This window comes from Mustela nivalis, assembly GCF_964662115.1.
Source record: "Mustela nivalis genome assembly, chromosome: 14".
Classification (NCBI taxonomy): Eukaryota; Metazoa; Chordata; class Mammalia; order Carnivora; family Mustelidae; genus Mustela; species Mustela nivalis.
Genome location: NC_139033.1, coordinates 54,113,000 through 54,132,679, shown reverse-complemented (window position 1 = coordinate 54,132,679; position 19,680 = coordinate 54,113,000). Strand labels below are relative to the sequence as shown.

The following is a 19,680-nucleotide window of genomic DNA, read 5'->3' as shown; positions in this document are numbered from 1 at the left end:
GAAAGGGGGAATTTCTGTTGCATCTGGAGACTAGGGCCAATCCGGCCCAGAAACCAAAAGAATGGGTTTGCAATGGAGATTTTCAGAGACACACCACAAGGTGTTTCATAGTGTGGCAGGGGACCTCCTTTCTCTGCCCCCATCATCTCCCGGAAAGCACTCCCTACAGCTTAAGTTCCAACTGAGGACCCGGGTAGCACACGGACCCCACAGAGAGAAGGACCAAGCTATTGCCAGTGAGCCAGCGAGGCACAGCTGGCCAGATTCCGAGAAGCACAGACCACTGAAGAAGTCTTGTTTTTGTTTTTGTTTTTTTTTTTAAACTGTGCTTTATTTAGGGCTAAGCTGGAGAAAGCGTCATCCAATAGTTACAGAAGGTTACAAGGAGTTTTAGGGAGTTGAGTGTGAAAAGAGCAGTTGTACTGAACTGCGGCTGTTTTTTTTTTTTTTTTTTTTACAACATCTGGACATCCTAAAAGGAGGAGCCAAGAGAAAGAAAAAAAAATTTTTTTAAATGATAATTAACCAACGAAATAGACAGAAAGAAAGGAAAGGCAGGAGGCCTAAGAGGAACCAGACAGTTGTTCGTCTAAAGCAAAAAAAAAAGAAAGAAAGAAAGAAAGAAAAGGGCGGGGGTTGGTAAGTCCGAGAGCCCCCTGGCCTCCAAATGACCTGGACATCAATGAGAGGAGGGTATCAAGGCAGAATGCCAAAGCAAGTCTTCCCAACGGTGCAAATAAATTATAATAAATATGTTATACTTTAAAATATATGTGTTCTTAAATAATTCAGTGTTTTTTTCTGATTCTGAGTTTTTTTAAGCAATGTCTTTTTAACTGCTCTAAAGTCATTTACCAAAGATAAATATCGTGCTTTCATTAAATAGTTTTCCTTGTTTTTTTTCTCTATCATTACAATTAAAAGTCCTACAAAATATGCAAATTTATTTACAGAAAAACAGAGCCGGCATCATTTAAACATCCCTGTTTTTCAAAATTCCTTGTAAACAGTTTCAGAAATTCTTCAAAGATTGTTTATTTTTCTCTCTCTTGTTTAAGGTTTTTTTGTGTGTGTGTGTGTTGTTTAGTTGTTTTACGATGAATTTCCCAGGTCTCCCTTGCCCGGAAAGTCTCTGGAGCAAGCATGGAAGGCGAGTGAAGCGGCAGGTGTCGAGGGCTTGCGGAGAGCGGGCGAGCGCGCGCAGCTCCGGAGCGAAGCAGGCGAGGGCGGGCGGCGGGCCTTCCAGCGACGGCGCGGCCCCCACCGGCGCGGTGAGCGGCCGGGAGCCCGCAGGTCTGGGCGAGTCCGGCCAGGCCCTCTGGGTGCACGGCGTCCGACAGCACTCGCGGGGAGAAGGGAACGATGCTCAGTCTAAACTCTACAAAAGTACAGTCCTACAACATCTGGGATTTTAGCAGTAACGCTAACTTCTATAGGTTTTTTTTTCCTTTTTTTTTTTTTTATTTTTTGCTTTCCTCTAATTTTTCTTCTATTATATAGGTATTTTAAACTTCTCCTTTTTTAAAATTCTGTACAACTATTATGATTTTAAGAGGGGGAAGAGTTAGAAGCATTTACAGACTTTTCACAACAATTCTCTTGCCTTGTAAGTCCCTTTTTTCCCCTCCTTGTTTTCTCACACTTCACGGTTAATGAGTTTTAATATTTTTGTTGCTTTCCCCAAATATCCACCAATTTGTTCATCTTAACAGCTCCATCCAGACATATAATACAGAAAACCATAGGAAAGTGTCATAGACTTGAATGAGGGTAATCAAAGCGCCTCTCAAAGTATCAAAGAACTATTATCTTGCTGTTTTAAAAGCATTGAAGCATTATTTTTCCTTTTTTTTTGTTTTTGCTTTTTTTTGTTTTTTTTTTTTAATTTTTTTTATTACATTTTTTCATAGAATCGCTCTAAGCTGTTTCAAGAACAGCCACGAGGCAGGAAGGAGGTTCTCCTCCATCCTCCTCTATTTGACATAGAGCTACACAGCTGCAATAAAAAGTTTGGTCCTTTGGTCCCTAAATAGCTAAAGGAATGACAGATAGAGATGCTCAGCAGCGGCCTCCCAGCCGCCCCCTGGGGACCAGGCCCCGCCACACCGCTTGCCCCAGCCTGCCTCAGGCGCCCACGGGCTGGAAAAGCCCCAGGGATCGGTAAGCAGCGTCTCTTCCCACTTCCCAGCCCTTCAGCCTCCCCATCTGGTCTCAAGTTATTTTGTTTTAAAGTTGCCTTTTTTGTGTTTTTTTTTTCTCATTTTTCTTCATCTTCTTGGGTCATATATATTTTCCCCCAAACACGTGCCCTCTGAACTCCACAGACGCTATACTTTCCTTGAAGAAATGTTACAGTCACAGAAAGTGTCTGGAGTCTTCAGCTTGATTGATATTGGCTGATATGTCAAAGGTGTCATCCAACAGTTCTCATTTATAAATATATAGAGAGAGAGGTTTGTTTTTTAATGTAGCCCGTTCAGCATCCTGCCCTAAAATGAAGAAAATCAGGGCTGATTAAGCCAAGAGAGGAAACACAAAATGCATCCAAACACCAAAAGGACCCTGCCTCGGGGAGCTCTGGGGGATGGTGGGAGGGAGGGGAGAGACCAGTATGAGAATTAGTCATGATCATGATACATAAAAAAGAAATTGACTCTTCTGTTCAGAGTAAGAAACCACTGGAGGTCTAGTGGTGATGACTGTAGCTGAGGTTTGGTTGTTGGGAGAGGGGTCTCGATTTGGGTTCCTTTCGAGTTCTGGAATGGGGGGGTAGCTGGATCTAAGGGAAAAATTTGGGACTGTGGGATATGAATTCACAATTAAACCGATGTCTGAGGGATCTAGCCCAGATACAATATGTATACAGAAGCCTAGCAAACAAGACAGCAAAAATCTAGCAGCCTAGCCCCCTCCTCCCCAGCTTGAGGAAAAGAAGCAAGACATCCTTGACATGAATTTTGCTGAACCCTTGCCCAGTTTCCAGCCAACCGCTTCTTTCCCAAGGTCAGTAACTATTTGCGAGGCTATGTATATATATGTATATCTGGATATATGTGTAGAATATATTCACCTGCACATATGTGGATATACATGGATATGTGTGTATGTATATGCATAGATACACACATACACACACACACACACATAATATTTTTCTCATACATGCCAGGGAATTTAGAGGAAATTCGGAACTTCAAGGGAGCGGATGGGAGAACCTAAAAAAAGTTAGAACGGATTTCATCATCAAGCTCAGATATATTAACTCAGTTCTTGATTTTGTTTTCAATGGTGACTTTTCGTTTGTTTTGTTTTGCTTTTAAGGAAAAAAAATCATGATCTGACTAGAATCAGAAGGAGAATGCTTAATCATCGTGAATTAACAAATGAGACTCATCTCCATTATAGCAAGCAGCTTCCACTTATACATGGGGGTGACTGGTTACATTGAGAAAGTTAGAACTGCAAAGCCCCCAGTTGAGGGGACAACGTCATGCGTATATCAATCCATGCTGGCAGGTTTTTCACACTGTTGATTCAACAAACAGCAAACCGTACACAGCAGTCTAAACAATTACAACACCAAAGAAAATAATAATAAAATTAAAAAACACTTGTCAAGGACCCTTTTTCAGTTGTAAACAAAAAGGTGCATTTTGCTTTTGTCAGTACTGTTTTTTCCAAACCAACCAAAAAGTCCCCCCCCACCCCCAGTCCCCCGCCTCCCCGCCCCACATTTAATTTAGCAGAGGTGGCTACAATACAAACCTTACAATAGTTACCAGGCTCTCTCTCAGAGGCCTCTGGCTTTGTACTCTAGGTTTTGTTTTTTTTTTTTGGTTTAGAATTTTTTTTTTTAATCATTCTGTTACAGTAGAGATTTTGGTTTTGGTTTTCGTTTTCATTTTTCCTTTTGAAGTGAGATTTAAAAATAGCCTAACTGGAAAAAGACCAGACCTAGGAAAAGTGTCAATTGAAAAAGGCCCCCAAATTTCTAGAAAAAAATAAAATCACAATATTTTCAAGTGCAAGGAAATCAACCACGCATAGATTTTTTTTAAGATGTTTTCCTTATTTTTAAGAAAAAAAAATAATGGTTTGCACAGTTAAGTGATCCCATGTTCGATCATTCAGGAATTCATCTTTATTTTTACTATTTTTTTTTTTTTTGGTTCTTTTGTTTTGTTTTTTTCTCTATGTGACATCTAGAGAAGCATCAAAAACGCTGAACAAGAAAAACCAAACAACAGAAAGTAAAACCACTGCAAGCACCAAGAACAAAACAAAAATGAGCACAGCAAAAAAGATTGTGGCAGCACAAAAGTCAAGAGAATGCACGTGTGATCATGACGGGCCAATCATCAACTGATACAACATCCAAGAAAAACGCTCCAATCACAGCACCTCCACGAAACTTGACGGCAATTGTCATGCAACCGATTCTTAGCCTTGTTACATGACGCCATCATGTCACACTGTGAACTTTGAGTTGATTTGAACTTACGGATGGGGGACTGTTTTCTCCACTCTCATGTGATTACGTGAACTTTATTCCTAGCTCAGCGCGAGACTGTGGTGGATTTGACTGGCCCTGGTTGGGTTGTTGGAATTTGATTGAATGACAAAAGAAGAAAAGATTTTTATATATATTTATATATGTAGAGAGAGAGAGAGAGAGAGAAAGAAAGAGAGGACAAGAGAGTGTGGGCAAAGGGGAGGGAAGAGGCAGGGGCAGGTCGGGTGGGGTCGGGGACTGTGGGAGGGCAGGGACGGTTGGGAGGAGGGTGAAGAAGGGCAAGGAAAGGTTAAAACAAAATCAAAAGGAAAAATATTTATACAGCACCAGACCACAGCATCAATCTAAAAGCTCTGATGAAAGAACAGCAGTCAAATCATAAGAGAATCGAAAAGAACTCAAAGGATGGAGGAAGCCGGCAGACAAACGACATGGGCACATCAACACACACACACACGCACACACATACGCACACACGGTTGTATATGCAGACACATGGTACACTGTGAACAGTAGCAGAACCTCACACAGGGCCACTAAGGGCATCCATCATGCGTCAGGGACAGGAGGAGGGGCGTGGGCAGTTTGGCGAGAGGGCTAGGAGAAACTAAAACAGCCCCTCAAACCACCGTGGCCAGCAAGCAGATCAGGCAGCACGCTCTCTGCTTTGTATCACCTTTGGTTATACAAGGCGGGGGGGGGGGGGGGGCACGCTCTCCACACCCCCCACCCCAGCCTCCTGTGGCCTCAGCCTGTGGACCAGCAGGGGGAGCCTGTCAGGGTCACCCTGAAGGCAGGGCAGATCCAAGGCTGGCTACAGCGACTTGCATCCGGGGAGCCCAGCCACTCAGTCCTCCCACCCCAGTGGTCCCACCTTGCTCCCCAACCCCAACCCCAGAGAAGGGCCTCGCTGCTGCAAGAGCACCCACTGTGTGAGGTTACGGGCCTCTCCTCTTCTCCTATGCTCAACTCTCATGTCTTAGAACCTTCAGAAAATGAACACACTCAGTTTGGAGATGGAGAGTAAATCATATCCGTGTTACTGGAATTCTATGGATACCCCTCGGCATTGCTGATTTCCTTTCACGGTCAGCTCATACCCTTCCCTTTGCTCCCAAGGTGGCCGGCCAACGTGGCCAAAGTGATGCTGCTTCCAGGCACGTAAAGCCTTTAGAAGGCTCCACGGTGCTGACCATGGAAGGGCTGGATGGAAGCCTATTGAGCACCCTGCAGGGTGGGTAGTGTGAGAAAGGACAGTCCATCAGGGAGGGGAGTGCTACGGCCCTGGTCTCCAGGCTCTGTGGCTTTCCCTTCTGGTCTGCAGCCCTCCCCTCCTCTACCTCCTCCTCCTCCATTCCCTACACTCCTGCCTGTACATCTTTCTAGACTACCCCATGTCACAGGCCTTCACCCGCCGTCTTTACTGGGGGAGCCCTAGGTGACTGGGGCTGTGTCCCCTTCTCATCACATTTTTCCACCTTGAATTATCTTCTGCCCTCCTCACCACTTCATGGCCCTCTGCCCCAACCCGGGAATTTGGGGGTTCCCAGCCCTACCCCCTGCTCATGGTTCCTGCGGAGCTTGCTCCCCAGCCCCCAATCCCTGAAGCCCCTGTGCCCGGCTCATCTGTCCACCATGCTGTTACACAGCGCAGACTTCCTCTTTCAGCTCTGTGTCTTTCTTTAGGGATTGTGGAAGGGGTGTCTGGGATCTGAAATGTCACTGTGGATAAGCTACCAAGTCGCTGAGGGGTGACTATTTTAAGGACATACCCAGCCTCCAGCTTTGCCTTCACAGAAGAGCTTTTCCTCCACGGACCCCTGCCCACCTGCCCATGTGGGCAGGGCTCTTGCTCTTCCAGCAGCAGGTCTCCTGCACTCAGACCAGGGCCTGCTGCTTGCCCAAGAGGTCCTGACACACCGCCCTCCCCTGCATTCCCAGCCCTTCCCAAATGGAAACCCTTAGACCAACCCAGGAGATCCAATAGGCTGGTCCCTTTGGGTGGGGGAAGAGACCTAAGAACTGAGGAGGACAGGGCCACCAGGTGTCAGCTATGGCAACTGCAACTAAGCAGCCCACGGGGGACCCCACTCCTTTCCCCACCCCCCCACTCCTGAGCATGTCGTGGGTGCCCATTCCTCCCCACTGGACTAGCTTCTGTGCCCTCCCTCAGTTGGCTTCTAGCAGCCCTTTGGTGCCTGCGCTGTCCTGGGTGCTGAAGATCCAAGCTGATCATCACACCCACCTCCTCAAAGCCCCACATGGGGAACTTCTCATACACACTCTTGCCCCTCACACACACACATGCTTGGCCCAACACACAAACACACTGTCACACTCATTCAACTCCTTGGGAGCCTCCCCAAGGCTCTGCACGTGCACAGCTGACTAGCTGACTATTCTCTTTATTAGGGGACAGCTGGACCCCAGCCTGCAGGGGTGACCCCTTGTTGGCCACTCTCTCAAAGATCCTCACAAAGCACAGTCCCAAGAGGTGGCAGCAGGGTCACTGACCAGCAAGGGGGGCTTGAATCAGGCCTGGGAAGCTCCAACTCACGACCTGGGAGAGGAAATTATTGTCAGCTGAGCCAATTCAGATGCCAGGTTCTAAACACAGCTGGGCTCCAGCCAGAGACGGCCCAGATCCAAAGTCACCGCCCAGCCCCATGCAGGTCAGGCCCAAAGCACCCGCACCTACACAGCTCAGAGCAGACACCGTGCAAAGCACAGCTCAGAGCAGACACCGTGCAAAACGCACTCAGAGCCACAACCCAGGACCCAGAAGAGAGAGGTCTCCCACTGAAGTCAGACACACTGCTCAGTGTCCTCCAACCACAGAACCACAGTGCTGGGAGTCTGTGACCCTGCTCTCAGCTTGGGGCCCAGAGCGTGCTACTGATCTCTGTGGCAGGACAAGGGACTTGGGTATTCTGCTCACTGGCTATGGCCCTGGCCACAGTGTTGCCCAGTCTTTCCACCTTTGCTTCCTCCCTCTTTGTTTCCTGGTGAAGATTTATTGGAGAAACCCCCATCTTAGTACAAGGTAATGAGCCCAAGCAGCCAGAGGAGCAGGGGTGTCAGGGGAACAAGGAGTGGGTGGGGCATCACAATGTCAGAAGACATCAGGATTTGGGGAGCCAACCTGACACTACCCAGGCCGCACATTATGGAACCAACACCCAACTGCGCTCCCCACGGCTGCTCTGCTGGGGCCCCCTCCTCCCCTAGACCTGCCACACTTTTGTCCTGACCTGGCTCTGGCCGCCATGGTGACTTCGCCTTCACCACTGCAGGTGGTCAGCCAGGCCCTGAGATCCCTCCACCCCACAACCCCTTAGCTCCCGGCTATGGTTTGTCCCTCCACTGGCCCTGCTCAGGTTAGCCCTGCTCTTCTGAGCCTCTAGGACTCATCCTTTACCAGGCTGTAAAACGGTGGGGGTTTTTAGCTGCTTTGGCACGCTGTTTCCTCCACTTCTCGCTGCAGTCCCCGAGCCTGCGCCTTGTCTCAGCACCTCCTTCTGCTTCGGCCTCTAACAGTCTTAAGTTGGAAAGCCTGAAATCACCTTTTGTTAAAATGCTGTCTAAATGGATTAAAGGTCAACTTTATTTGTAGGAGTTCTGTTATGTCATAATTTTCTAGAAGACTGCTTAAGAAGACAGGGGCCCAGAGAAGTGAGATGTCATGACATCCCCCCTCAGATACTCAAGACAAGACTCTGGAGTGGGAGAGTTGGGGTGAAGATAACGGGGTGGGGGGTTGGGGACCATTCTTCTTACATAAAGGCACTTAGGAGCACTGTATCTGGAATGAAGCTCCAGCTTCAAATCATGGCTCTACCACTCAGTAGCTGATAGGCAAGTAATGTAATCTTTTGTGCTCCATCTTTAAAATGGGAATAAAGACAGAGCAGTCACAGCGATACAGCTGCACTATGGACTTGTAACCCGTAAGAACTATGCCTCGTGTGCTCTTAAGCACACATGAAGTCTGGGTTCCCGGCTGTCTGGTCTTGGTTTTCCCTTGGGGAAGAACCCCTCTGTTTTCTAAACCACGCCTCTCAAGCCCTCACTCCAACTACCAGTGTCGGCTACTTCTACCCCGTGGGCCACTTCTTACCTTCTGTCCCACACAGCAAATCTGCCTTACTTAGCCCTTCCCCTGGGAATTTCTCTGATCTACAGGTCTGATCTATCCTTGCTTGGGTTTTACTTGCATGTAGGTCTAGGAGGCTAAGACAAGATGCTTTCACGAGAGACACAAAACACACCCACAGGGGCCCCTCAGTATCTCAGGGCATGGCCCTGAAGCACACCCCGTACTAAAAAATCCTCTGATGACTCTAACACCTTGGTTTTATTTATGTAGAAATGGAAGTCCAAGAGATTGTGCCTTCGTGGCAGAGCTAAGTTTATCTATGATAAAAGGCTCTCTGTCCGGAAAGGGCTGCTCTTACTGACTGACCCCTAACTCCTACGGAAGTGCACCCCCTTGCAGACTGCATCCTGTGGTCTGTGTTTGCTGAGCCCAGAAGCTCATGCAGGCAGGATGGTGACCCCCTCATCTCTGCAGGCCAGCACCAAGCCCAGTGCCAGTCTGGGAAGGTGCCACACTCTCAGTGAACGCAGGTGTATGCATCTTCACAGGAGCCAGAGATGGGCAGGGTGGAGAGCTCAGGGGGCAGGAGAGGTGGCTTTTGCTTTATCAGCCTTGCAGAGAGCAGAGGCTCAGCACCCTCTCTGAGAGAAGTGAGAGCTGCTGCTCCTGGGTGGCTGGAGGGTGTCCTGCTGATAGGGGTGGGATTTGAGAGGAGACTGGGAAACTGAAGATCTCCCTCCCAAACTCCAGACTCTGAACCTCCACGTGAGTGGCTAGCTCTCATGTGCAGGGCCCATTCTTTTTCCCCAACCCTTCCTTATCTCGAGTCACGGTAACTCTGTTCTTCCAGTTTCTAGGGCCAAAAGCTGGGGGTCATCCTTGACTCCTTCTGTCACACCCTCCTCCAATTCATTATAAAAGGCATCCTGGCTCTGCCTTCCAAAAACACCGAGAACACAACTCCCTCGTACCACACTGGCTGCTGCTGTCCCGGACTGAGTGGTCCATGCACTAGACTTCTGCTGGGGCTCCTATCAACACAGCAACCAGGGATCGCTCTGACTTGCAGTAGGTTCGCCACTCTTCTACTCAGAGCTCTGCAGCAGCTCCCCAGCGCCCACTCCCTTAGCCTATACAATGGCTGCCAGTGGTGGTCCTCCTCACCTCGGGATCCCCTCTCCCGCCATGCCCCCATGCTTGCTCCCCTCCAACCACCTTGTTCTGCTGTTCTCCACCACACCGCCCCGCCCTCTCTTTGGAGCCTTTGCACTGGCTGTCCCTTCAGATGAAAGACTCGCTCCTCCAGATGCTGGCATGGCTCCCTGTCTCACCTGCTCCAAGTCTTTCCTTGAATGTTACCTACTCAACAAGGCCCACCGTAACTACCTGATTTAACTGTAACCAACATTTCTGACACACTGTATAATTTACTCTTTGGTCATATGTGTTTGTTTATTGTCTGTCCCTCCTTCTAAGGATGAGGGTTCTTGTTAGTCTTATTCGGTGCTGAGTCCCAAGTACCTAACAGTACCTGGTGCACAGTACTGCTGATGGAAGCAGAGGAATAGAGGACTGGGAGACCTGCCTCTGGCCTGTGGGTGAGCTGGGCCTACAGGAGTGCCCAGCAGTGTGGGATATCAGGCTGAAGGAGGGCTGGGCACATCTCCCCACCACCACCCCCTTTCCCAGGAAGCTGCTTCACCCAGGGGAACAAGTGGCCTGGAAGAGAAGTAGCCTAGTGTGTCTCCAGCCACAGGGCAAGACCCAGACTGAGCAGGAAGGGGTGACAACTGCCCACTCATCAGAGCCTGCAGTAAAGTAAGTGGCCCCAGAGCTAGGCCATCACCCTCCTCAGCTTCTGCCCCAGACTGACTGAGCTACAAAGAACTGGAGGGGCGAGGAGGTCAAGTGTCTAAAGGCCACCAGCCTTCAAGGCAGGAGACATAGAAGGAGAGAGCCAGAGAGTCTAGGAGAAGGCCCCAGGAGACGTGGACAGCTCCCCCTCCCAAACTCTCCCAGTACTAAGCTTGCCACAGGCTCATCACAGGCTCACCCCAGGGTCTTCTGGCAAACAGGACTGCCAGTGCAGACCTCCTTGATGCACGGCCCAGGCCTCGCCCCACCTTCTCAGAACGGTTCCCTCACACCTGCTTCTCTTGGCTCTGCAACAGGGGGATGGCCACGCCCATTTCTGCCGGATGTCCACAGCTCTAGGCCTGCCCCCAGGCATCGGGTGAGGAGCAGGTCGAGCTGGGCGCAGCGGGTCCAAGGCAAGCGAGGGTCCAGTTCAGGAAGGCCAGAGGAGGCGGCGGGTCCGATCGGTGCCCCTTCTCCAACCCCCCGTCCCCGCGCCCCGGCCGCCCCCGGTTACCTGTGCGAGTCCTGGTCTCCCCCGGGGGACGCTCCCGCCGGCGCTCAGTATGGGCGATTGGCGTCTTTGGGCCGCTTCAGCTGCACCTTGAGCCTCTTCATGCCGATCTGGAAGCCGTTCATGGCCTGGATGGCGGTCTGCGCGCTGGCCGGGTTGTCGAAGCTCACGAAGCCTGGCGAGACACGAGGGACGAGGGCCTGGGTTTCCACGGGGCCGCCCCGGCGGGGTGGGGTGGGTGGGGAGAAGGGCGGGGCCCGAGGGCGGGGCGGGGCGGAGCTGGCGGCGGCCCCTCCCTGCGCCCCCGCCGCACCTCGGGCAGGAGGGGGGCCTCGAGGCTCCTCCCCCCACCCGGGGCCCCGCCCCGGCCCGGCCTCACGACCCCCACAGCCCGCGAGCGCGCGGCCCCTCCCGGGGGTGGGCGTGTCCGGGGCTCCAGGCCTCGCCGACCCGCGCCTCCAGGCCGGGCCTCCCCAGCTCCACCGCGGCTTTGGGCGGCGCCACTCTCCTGGGCGCCCTCGCCCCCCACCCCGGGCCGGCCCCGGCACCTCAGCCCTCTACTTCGGTGGGAGGGCGGACACACCTGCGGGTGGAGGAGTTTATTGGACACTGTCCTCCCTGACAGGAGGGGGCCTGGCAGCGGGAGGGCACAGGGTGCCGGCCTGGGGAGAGAGAGGAGTGCGAGGGGGAGGGAGGGGGGCACCCCGGAGAAAACCTCTCCACCGCCTTTTCCAGCCGCCCCCCCTCGCGAGGGCCGCCTGACCGTGGGGGAGGGCAGAGGCTGACAGTCCTCGCGGCCCTCCGCCCCCCTCCCGGTCCTTGGCGAGGCTGCCCCGAGCCAGGCTCCTGGCGGACACTTGCCTAAATCCAGTCGGACTGGCAGGAACCCACCACTTCAAGTCCAAGGGCGGTCGGCACCTCCCTTTTATTTAAAATTCCAAGCCCTGGGAGCAGGTGCTCTTGCCCTGGATTCTAAGAGAGCACCAATTGACGCATCCCCTATGAACCCCTCATGGTATCTATAATAACAGTAGTAGGGCAAATTAACGCTATTAGTAAAAGTTAGTTGAGAGCCTTCTCTGAGGCCTAGGCAATGCAGAAGTGCCCGGTCACTCTTCCCAACATTCCAGAAAGAGATACAGAACCATCTATGGCTTCTGAAACAAGTAGTTCCCAGCTGGGGATGGATACGAATCTGAAAGTTAGTTTAAAAGTCACCCTTTGGGAACTTTGAATGCATCTCCTTATAGAGACTATATTTCACATCAGCATCTCCTAAACTGGCTCTAACCCGTGCTCCTGAGAAAGGGCCTTCTGTGGTCAGGCTTACCACTGTGCCCCTCCAGGGCAGTTTAAGACACATGAATAAAAAAAAAGCCCACCTCCTATCCCAAGTTCTCCAGTAAATAAACACTCATAGCTTGGTTTGCCTGGTGTTTCCTGGAATTTATTTGACTTGAGAGGCCCTTTGTCCTGTAAAATAGACTTAGATCCTGCGAATTATGTGAAACTAAGTTTGGCGAGGTTCCCAGGTTCCCAGGCCATCTTGCAAACGTGTCTCATTTAGGGTGCTTGTCCCCAGATGGCCTCTGGATATATAACTAATAGGTGTACAGACCCCCACAGCAGTAGTAGCTGTTTTCTTGGCTAGTTGTCCATGGTACACTGGGCCTGTCCCAGACCTCTCCCTCACCCTCCCCACATGGTGACTGTCTTTTTACCTCTGACCTATGCCCTACCTCCTCTGGTCTCTTTCCTCTTTCTCTTGACTCCTTCCTGCTTTTGCTCACATTTGTCACGCTCACTCTTGCAGCCATGAGCCATCAAAGATGGTGTGTGTGTGTGTGTGTGTGTGTGTACACAGTAAGTGTACTCCAGAATGGGTGCGTATGAACTCAGATGGAATCAGTGAGTCGGGCCCAGAGAAACATGAACGATCTCTGTACAAGTCCATGTGCCAAAACAGGAGAGACTTTGGATGGCCCTTAGCCAGAGAACTGCGGGAGACATCCTTCCACCTCCTCCTCTCATCCCTTTGGCCAGTCCACCACCCCACTGACCTCTCTGCCTGATGACCACTGTCAGGTCTTTACAGAGCAGAGCAGTTTTCACGTGTGGGAACTGCAGGTCTGTTACACAGCTCTCCCCCAGAATCAGGGGCGCGGTTGAACCAAAGCCTCTCTCTGCCGGGAGAGAGAGCCTCACTGGGTGACACCCCTCTCTCCTCCGCTGGCCCGCCGCTGGCACAGCCCTATCAGCTCAGACTCTATCTCCCCACCTGCCCCCGGCCCTCTGTGGCTCTTCTTGCAGGAAACAAATGTGAGCAAAGCAGGGAGGAGTTGGGAGGAAGATAAAGGGGGCTGGGGATACTAGCTAGGGCAGAGGAGTAAAGGGAAGGACTGCTGCCCAGTGAGGAGAGTGGGGGACCAGAGGTCCTGGAAGGAAGAAGCCCAGCCTTCATAGGAGAGTTTAAAATCTCTGAGAGCTCAGGGGTTGGTAAGTGCTCCAGGCTCAAGGGAACGTTTCTCTCTCAGCTAGTTTTGCTAACTGGTGAGGAGTCAGGGCCGCTGAACAGGGCTCTAGACGCTGTCTCCCATTTTAATGGTTCCCAGGGCTGGGTTCCTTCCCCCAGAGCCTACTCCCCCATCCCTCCCAGCGCTGAGAAGGCTCCAGCCTCCCAGGCTGTGGGAAGCCATGTGGGGAGGAGGCCCTCCTGGTGTGCCCCCAGCCCTTCTCCGACACAGCAACCATTTGTGCTGCATGTCAGCTCACAAAGGTTGCAAGATTCTGCTTATGCTCATAAAGAGCAGGTGAGCACTTTGGGGGGCTCACTTTAACACAGGACCACATTTACTCAAAGACAACCCCTCCTTTTGGGTACAAAGGGGGCTCTGGCACCTCCTGAGGGTCTGCTCTGCCACCTCCTGTAACCCTCACACGGCCCCTGAGAAATGACCACCAACATCTTCATTTCCCAAATGAGGACACCAAGGCTCAGAGGTAGATGCCTGCCTGGGAAGGAGTGCAGAGCTCCTTCTCACACTGAAGGCCTCTGGGAGAGTTGCCAAAGCACAGCTGCCAAAGCAAACAAGAAAGAACCCAGGGGGCTTAAGGAGGAAGCACTGGGGCCGGCCGGTGTGGCAGGAGCCCATCTTTCTCTAAGGCCAGTGGACTTTTAGCCCTTGAAGTCTTTCAGGAACTGAAGAAAGAGCCAGAGTAGAGGTATACAGAGGATGATTTCCAGTGGGGGGATAAAACCTTGGTCCTGAAGAAGTTAAATAGGCAAATGGCAGGGCAGACCCCAAGGAAATGCCTTTGAAAAGGTGGGCTGCACAAAAAAAAAAAAAAAAAAAAAAAAAAAGATGGGACAGCACAAAGGCTTCAGAGCCCTGGGCAGAGCACAAGCCTGCTGGTCCAGGGGGCCCAGTGCTAGGGGGGCTGCTAGCAGCCTCTTCTGCCCTCTGCAACATCTGAGCCCTAACATACATAATGGTGATTTGCCAGCACAAACACCGGCCAAACAGGGGAGGGGTGCAACCCTATCTTCTTCTTTGGCTTTATTTTCTCACACTCAAAGGGAAAGAAACTGCTGGGATAACATTTCCTGTGGCAGCTGCCAGAGGGGAAGGGACCCAGTTGCAAAGACCTTGACTGCTTTGGGGATCATGCTCTAAAACCTCACACCATTCACGGGTCTGCAAAGTGGGTCAGCTAACAGCAATCTCCTTGCCCTGCGCTTGCTGATACTTCTACACACTTGAGTGGCCTTCCCTTCACCATTCCAAGCTGTGACCGGGGGTTCCCCAGGCAATCCAGGCCCCTACTCTGTCCTCACAGGCTCAGAAGCTGGGGTTCAACCTGGAGATCTAAGCTTCTGGCAAACTCAGCTCTGGTTCCATGTGTGGCTCTCTGGGGACTGGACTCACGAGTGGATCTAGCCCCGTGGGAAGGGCTGACGGAGGCGAAAGAGGAAGCAGGGGAGGGGGCTGAGGGGGGAGTGGAGGGGAGAAGTGTGGGAATGAGGTGGGATTCCAGGAGGTCCAAAGCAAATCCAAATACAGGATGCCCAGTTGAATTCAAATTTCAAATAAATAATATTTTTTTACTATAAGCATCTCCCCAGTATTGTATGGAACATATCACATACAATATTTGGAACATACTTACATACACACAGAATGGATCCATTGTTTATCAGAAATTCCAGTTTAACTGGGCACCCTATATTTTATCTGACAACCAGATCCCGAGATCCTCCCGAGTCCCCTGTCCCATCTCACACCTTGCCCCCACGCGCATTTCCTAAAAGCTGTGTTTTCATTCCGTTATTCTCAGGTCAAGGACCTGCCAGCATCTCCCACTGCCTCCATCCCAGAAGCATCCTCATCGGAATGGTCAGCCCTCCCCATCACAGCCCCTCCCTCACGGCTGGCGCCCCCTGACCCCTTCTCCCCAAAGCCTCCTGCAGCGTCCTCAGCCACTGTCCTTCCCCCTCTTCTCCTCCCGCTCCCGGCCCGTTCTCTGGTCCCTCTGGGGCACTCCCTCCCCTTCTGCACGGCTGTGTACATCCACCTGCCTTTCTCTCTGCTCCATTACTTGGTGCCTTGCAGACTTCAGTGCTGCGCAGTAGGCATGATTGTCATCTAAGCTCAGACCTGAGGCTTCCTGAGGGCAGGACCAGTTTGCTCTTCCTGACTCCTCAGCAATGTGGCTCTGGTGGCCTGAGGGAGTGGTGGGGGAAGGAGGGTTCAGTGGATGGTAGGAGGGAATCAAAGAGTGGGGTAGACAGAGAAGGGTGGCGGGGGCAGGACAGAGAGGTGGACAGAGAGGACCAAGGGGCAGGCAGGACGGGAGGGGGGGTCTCAGCGGGGCAGACCCCTCCCCCCCAAGGATCATGCTCCACATCCATCCACCAGGGCCTCTAGGATGGCCAGAGGAGGGGATGCTGGGAGAATGGGCTCGGCTCGATGCCCCCACCACCCTGGCCCAAGGTGACTCCTTCCCCTTCTCCATGGGTGGAAACTGGGCCTTGTGGAGGGCGGGGAACCTGTCTCTTGGACTGGGATGGGGGCGATGGAGAGCGGTTAGGGGGCAGGGGTGGGCAGGGAAAGCCAAGAAGCGGAGAGAAAAGCAGCAGAGAGAAAAGAGGTGGAGCTGGGGGCTGGGCCTTAGGGACCACCTGGGGTGGGGGGGGCGGCGATGTGGAGGAGAAGGTTAAAAGCAGTCGGACACCGGACACCGGTAAATTGGTGCGAGCACCGCCCTGTCCTGGGTGAAGCTAGTTGGTTTGTTATCTTTACCCACCAAAGCATTTACTTTGGTTAGTCGCCCGATCCACAAACACTTTCGAGGAGATGACATTACCGAAAGGGAGGAACATCTGCATCAGCTCAGCGTCCCCAAACTCCTGGGGCAGATGGTAGATGAACAGGTTACAGCCCTCGGGCCCTGCGGTGGGGGGGGGGGGGGCGGGGAGGAGGGATGGCGGGGTGGGGGGAAGAGAGAGACAGAGGAGAGGTGAGCGAGTTAGGCAGCGGCAGCAGGGAGGGGGACAAGGTTGGGGGGGGGTCTCATCCAAGAGCCAAGGGCGGCCACGGAGGAGTGGGGACTGCTGAGCCCCAGTCTGAGCTCTGGTCCCCGCCCTGCCCCTGGGCAAGTCACTGAACCTCTCTGTGCCTCAGTCACCTTTGCTGCGAAAGCGTCTGTAACAGGGGGCCTGGCAACTCACTCCAGGGGCGGAGCTGACGCGTGAAGGGGGTCAGCGTGCCAAGGCCCGACCAGCCAGGGAGAGGAGGCGCTGAGGAGAGGCTCGGGGGAGGGAGACCTGAGAGGGTCTGCCCGCCGCCCAGTCAGCCCAGCCCCTGCTCTGGAATCGCCCTGGGGCAGCCATGCCAGTGGTCCTGTGATATGGCTTCACCTCGCCTCCAGCTCCGACCTTGGGGCCACCTTCCTCCACAACCTGCAGCCATCTGGTGCCCCATGGTCCCACCTTCCCCTGCCCCAAACCTCACACTCAGCCCCCATCCCCAGTGCAGAAATCAAGACTTATCTTGTCTCCTCCAGCAGGCTAGGTGCACAGGGTGGGGCTTCACGGCATGGCCCGGTGTTCAGCTGGGGCTCCCGCATGGAGCTCCGCATTCCATGACAAAGAGAACAACCCCACCACTTCTGCACAAACTACTGGTCAGGGTCCTCTAAGCACTTGAGCTGTATGTTAAGTCACTTAATCTTCCTGCAGCCCTTGGAGGCAAGTGCTATTGTCACTTCCACTCCACAGATAGGAAACGGAGGCCCAGAGAGGTTAGGTCACCTGCCAAACATCACACAGCTGGGGGTGGAGCCAGATCTCATCGGGCTAGTCTGGGCTTTCCTCTCTCTGCCTATCATAGATCTTCACGCCCCGGAAACACTGAACACTGGCGAAGCCTTTGGGTTTCTGAAATTTCTAGGCTGCTAAAGTTTTACATTTTTCTTTTTAAATAAACAACATGCCCAGTTTTCATTTGAAACAGAACTCTCTCCAAGACGATTCATCTCTTTCATGCCATTTTAAACAGAGTATACTGCATATTTTTAACCTTTTAAGACTGGTCGTTCCAATGATTGTTCCCAGCCAGCATGCAAAGGAGGCAGGCGCGTTTGTCAGAGGCGTCTCAGAACCAAGGTTCTGACCAGAGGCTGGTAGGAACTGATCGTGAGCTCGGAAAGTGAAGGTGGTAAGGCCCGGACGTGGACAGCGATGTGGTGTTCACAGCCAGAGCTGTGTGGGGCTTCCCTGGGACAGGTGAGGCTTCAGGTAACCCAGTTCGGAGCAAGTGTCTAGACCCTCACTCTCTCCTAGGTCCCTACAAAGACTCCTCTGACCACCAAAGCTACCTTCTGAGCATCTGACCTCCTGGGTCCTAGATCCCTGCCCTGCACCATCTGCACTCCCCTTGTGCCCTCAGCCTCTCCTCCCCGGCCATGGTCTCCAGGCAAACTACCAGCTAACGGCGCATTCAGAACCAGAACCGGCGCAAGTGCAAGCGTCCTGGGGTCCCTGCTGCTGAATCCCCCAAGTGTTGGTGACCCTCCCCTTACCCCATCTCCAGCCATGCCAGGTTCTCACTGGTTCACACTCTGTAGATGGATCCCTGGATGGTCCCCAGCTCAATGTGAGTCCCCTGAGGGTAGGAATCAGCTCAAAGGCCTGATCTAAGCCATACCTTTTCCAGGACTCCCCCCAGATAGTGCCTATTCGCTCTGTCTCTTCTGGTATTCCCTAAGTATACAATCTGTGGTCTGAGTCTCTTTCTTCTTTAGGTCTGGAAGCTTTTGCCTCCAGCCAAATTGGAAGATTTAAGGACAGGGACATTAGCCTTCTCCTGTCCTTCTGTACCTCCCCCAGCTCTGCCTTCTTTCTCCCTTCCATTCCTTTCTTCAGGTCTTCCCTCAATGCTCCCTACCCCATGCAGCCACCTGCTTTGAACTTGGGACTCTCACTTCAAGTTCTGTAAGCTTCTTTATGTGGATGTTGTGTTTATTCAACTTAAAGATTCAAGAAGCTCTTGAGGGCAGTCCTATCAGTGTGGTATGCAGCAGAGCTTCACGGGAATGGCTCTCCCAGCTCCAGCCAACCACCCCCCACCCCATCCTGCCCTTCATGCCTCAAAAGGGAGCCTACACATCCCAGCCTTTGGAGAAATGGTGAAACAGAGCCCCAGAGACAGAAGGTGCTACCCTGACCACACTGTGGCCCTGGGGACAGCCAGAACTTGGGCATCCCTGAGGGTCACCTCGGCCCACCTGTGGAGTGGACAGCCTCCAGGAATTCAGGCATCTGTTGCTTTTCAGGCTCAACTCAAAGACAAAATGCCAGAAGGAGGGTCTCCCCAGCAACCAGTGTGTCCGGTATTTCAATGACTTCACACAGGGGGAGGTAACCGTGATAGAAAGGACCAACCACTGGCATGGCTGGAAGAACACAGCTTTCCTTCTCACCTATGCCTCAGGGAACGCTGTGGACATGGCTTTGGTCTGCCTCCAGCCCAGCCCAGCCTATCTCCCCACTCTGTCTCATCCCCAAGGTCAAGCTCATCTAATTCACAGCACTCATGCCTTTGCTTCTGTTCTTCCTACCTCGAATGTTTGTGTCCCCAACTCTATGTGCTAAAGACTTCATTCATCCTCCAAGGCCCCCAAAGCCTCCTCTGATGACCCTGTCCTGGCACCTTGAGCTCACCCTGTGCGAAGCCTGGTTCTATACCATCTAGGTCCACGATTCCCCCCACCCCCATGCCCTGCTCTCCCATGGTGCCTCGCCCAGCACATCAGTCAGGGAGAACGTGGACAACAGTAGGAGATCCTGCAGCTGAGAGCTGGCTTGGAGGGGACTGGTCTGGGGAGCAGGGAGCAGGGCACAGGGCAGCAGGGGGTGGGGGAACTGAAGGCACTCAGAGATGGAAGGAAGGTCGGAGAAGTTCAGAGCAAGGTGCCTGGGGTGGAGAAGATGGAGGGGCTCACTCTGTGTAAGGGTAGGGGCCAGTCTGTGTGTTGGTCAGAGCAGCACTGACCTGCATCTGTGTGCGCGCAGCAGGGCTTAGAGACCCCTGGGGCCACGGGCCAGAGTGAAGCAGGACACTGACAGCAGGCTGAGGGTGTGGCAGCCTAAGGCCAGTGAGGTGACAAAGCTAATAGTGCCTGTGGGCACAGCGCTCTGTTCTG

General features: G+C 52.6%; 1 protein-coding gene across 50 annotated transcripts in view; it reads right to left on the bottom strand.

The window, feature by feature from the left end:
• Nucleotides 1-297: 297 nt before the first annotated feature.
• Nucleotides 298-19,680, bottom strand: part of CELF4 (CUGBP Elav-like family member 4) — a 288,626-nt gene continuing 269,243 nt past the window's right edge. For 21 of the 50 annotated variants that reach the window (XM_082699089.1, XM_082699092.1, XM_082699093.1 and 18 more), the window contains exons 11-13: nt 16,342-16,425; nt 10,981-11,152; nt 298-2,489 (exon numbers count right to left, since the gene is read on the bottom strand). In XM_082699089.1, the coding sequence (XP_082555215.1) occupies nt 11,025-11,152; nt 16,342-16,425 (212 nt within the window). In that variant the 3' untranslated portion in view covers nt 298-2,489; nt 10,981-11,024. Of the gene's footprint in view, nt 2,490-10,980; nt 11,153-16,281; nt 16,426-19,680 lie in introns of all 50 variants that reach the window. The other 29 variants (XM_082699113.1, XM_082699115.1, XM_082699124.1 and 26 more) reach the window with 2 other exon arrangements.